The 2,442-nt window shown below is 44.8% G+C and overlaps 1 protein-coding gene across 1 annotated transcript in view; it reads left to right on the plus strand.

The window, feature by feature from the left end:
• rgn (regucalcin) overlaps nt 1–691 on the plus strand; it is an 11,362-nt gene extending 10,671 nt beyond the window's left edge. Inside the window, 1 exon segment of the mRNA XM_071513515.1 lies at nt 49–691. Within this exon segment, the coding sequence (XP_071369616.1) occupies nt 49–99 (51 nt within the window). The 3' untranslated portion in view covers nt 100–691.
• The last annotated feature ends 1,751 nt before the right edge of the window (nt 692–2,442 follow it).

Below are 2,442 nucleotides of genomic sequence, written 5' to 3' on the forward strand. Positions count from 1 at the left end.
TGTGTGTGTGTGTGTGTGTGTGTGTGTGTGTGTGTGTTCTCTCTACAGGTCACAGGTCTGGGGGTCAAAGGTCGTCCTTCCAACTCATTTGCTGGATAATCGTCAGGAGGAGGGACCTCGACCTGTCAATCATCCCACACTTACCCAACCAGCACACAGCTAACCTTGCAGGAATATTAACTTTAATTAACAGGCTAATTAACATAATTAATGTAACTAAGCCTGACGAGCAGAGACAGGAGACTGGGAGGCCACGCCCACAATCTACTGAGAGTCTCTGAGATCGACTGAGACGCCTGGCAGTGACGCTCCACTTCAGTTAGCTGTAGCATCGTTAGCATCACATTACAGTGACATCACACTCACATGACAGTCACATGACAGTGACATCACACTCACATGACAGTGACATCACACTCACATGACAGTGACATCACACTCACATGACAGTCACATGACAGTGACATCACACTCACATGACAGTGACATCACACTCACATGACAGTCACATGACAGTGACATCACACTCACATGACAGTGACATCACACTCACATTACAGTGACATCACACTCACAGTCAGACAGATCATAGTATAGATGGCTGACAACCAATCAGAGGCAAGACTGTGAAATAGAATTCTGTGTGATTGTTGAAGTTTGCATAATTAGTCAAAATGAAATAAAATCTGAATATTACTGGTTGTTATGGATTTCTGGCTGCCAAATGATTCACGTTTAACCCGAGATATCTAGTTAACCTGAGATATACAGTTTAACCTGAGATATAGCCTGGGCTATACAGTTTAAGATACAGATCAGATAAGACAGATATCACTTTATTGATCCCCTTGGGGAAATTCAGCAGCAACTTGCAGTTGCAGTGTGAAAGCTGTTAAAACAGTTTAAGGCTGTTCCAGGTTTCTGCTGAGTTCATGCTGTGAAAACAATACAGACTCATCCACAGAGATCTTCCTTCTTTGCACAGAACTTGAATGTCCAGCAGGAACACTTCAGGCACACGGGAAGTTCAGATTCTGGGGAAGATAGGGCTTTTATTTTGAAAGATCGACCGACAGTCCGGCTGTTTTATTTCGGTCGAAGCTCTTATTTTGAAAGTTGTGACAGGAAGTGTTGTTGTGCTATTCTGTGTAGCTTGACGCTGGAAGAGGTGACGTCGTTTTGTATCAGGAAGTCTTGGTAAACAGACAAAACAGACAGAAGCAGATTGATTAAAGATCATGAAAACAGAGCAGAGCAGCGGAGGAAGACTTTAATTTCAAGAGCAGAAGAAGAAGATGGAGGACAGACAGCGGCCGGACGGCGGAGGAAACCCGGACTGGATGTCTCATCTGCCGCAGGAGCTGCTGGACGTCCCGCTGTGGAACCTGGCGATACCCGGTACGACACGAAGAAGAATACCGATCAATATTACGATATCAATAGTAGTCAATATTAGTCAATATTACAGTTAACCTGATATACAGATATTCAGGTTAACTGTGTTCACACACCGATGGCGGCACGTTCCCACGCAGGCTGCTGGCCTAACCCTAACCCATCAGGAGCAGTTTGGGGTTCGGCGTCTCGCCCGAGGACACTTCCACATGCGGACCGGAGGACCGGGGATCGAACCACCGACCTTCTGATTAGCGGACGACCCGCTCTGCCTGCCGAGCCTCAGACAGGTCGTGACCTGAGGTTTTTAATAACGTTACGCAGGTCGAAGGTCACGTAGCTAGTAAAGTATTCTTCCTGCTCTTTCTGTTACATGTTAGCGTCATGTCATTAACTTTAATCACATGTTTGCGTATTAAGGCCCAAACGCACTGAAAGCGATAATTGACGCGCCTCATTTGACGCTCCTCAGTTGATGCTCCTCTGGCGCACTGCAGCATCAGGTTTGAAAAGCCAACACCACAGAACCAGCAGTATTTTGGTAAAAGGTCGCTATTTATATGTAGGCAGGCACAAGTCTGTATGCTTTACAGATACCCCCCGTTCATTTTCTATACATTTCTATTTGAGTAGCTTTAACGTTACGTTACATAAGGCAGGAGGGAACTGCTGGTGCTGCTGCTGCTTTCCTCAGTTGGTTGGCAGCAGAACACAGTGAAGCCACTGGGGACCAGCCATCTCATTTCATCTTTTATTTTTTCTTCCAGGTGGGTGAAAGTCACATAAAGCAGCTAATCATAACTCTATACTATGTTAATTAATTGCTGTTGTTAGGTTTATGTAGCGAGTAAGTTTTATGACCAGTAGATGTCAGTAAACGTTCATGACAGATGATATGGGGGGGGGTCTGTTATGCTAATGTAACTACCAAGGCTCTAAGCTTTTATTTTTCTTATTTTCAGTATCTGACATGTGACAACACAGCAGTTCAGATCTATAGCAGTATAGCTGTTGGCAGTGGTAGTTGTTTTCGTTTAGCATTGCAGA

The sequence above is a fragment of the Centroberyx affinis genome, unplaced genomic scaffold (assembly GCF_046629955.1).
Source record: "Centroberyx affinis isolate AG114_WGS23_722 - 3 ecotype Tasmania unplaced genomic scaffold, CSIRO-AGI_Caff_v1 ptg007264l_1, whole genome shotgun sequence".
NCBI lineage: Eukaryota > Metazoa > Chordata > Actinopteri > Beryciformes > Berycidae > Centroberyx > Centroberyx affinis.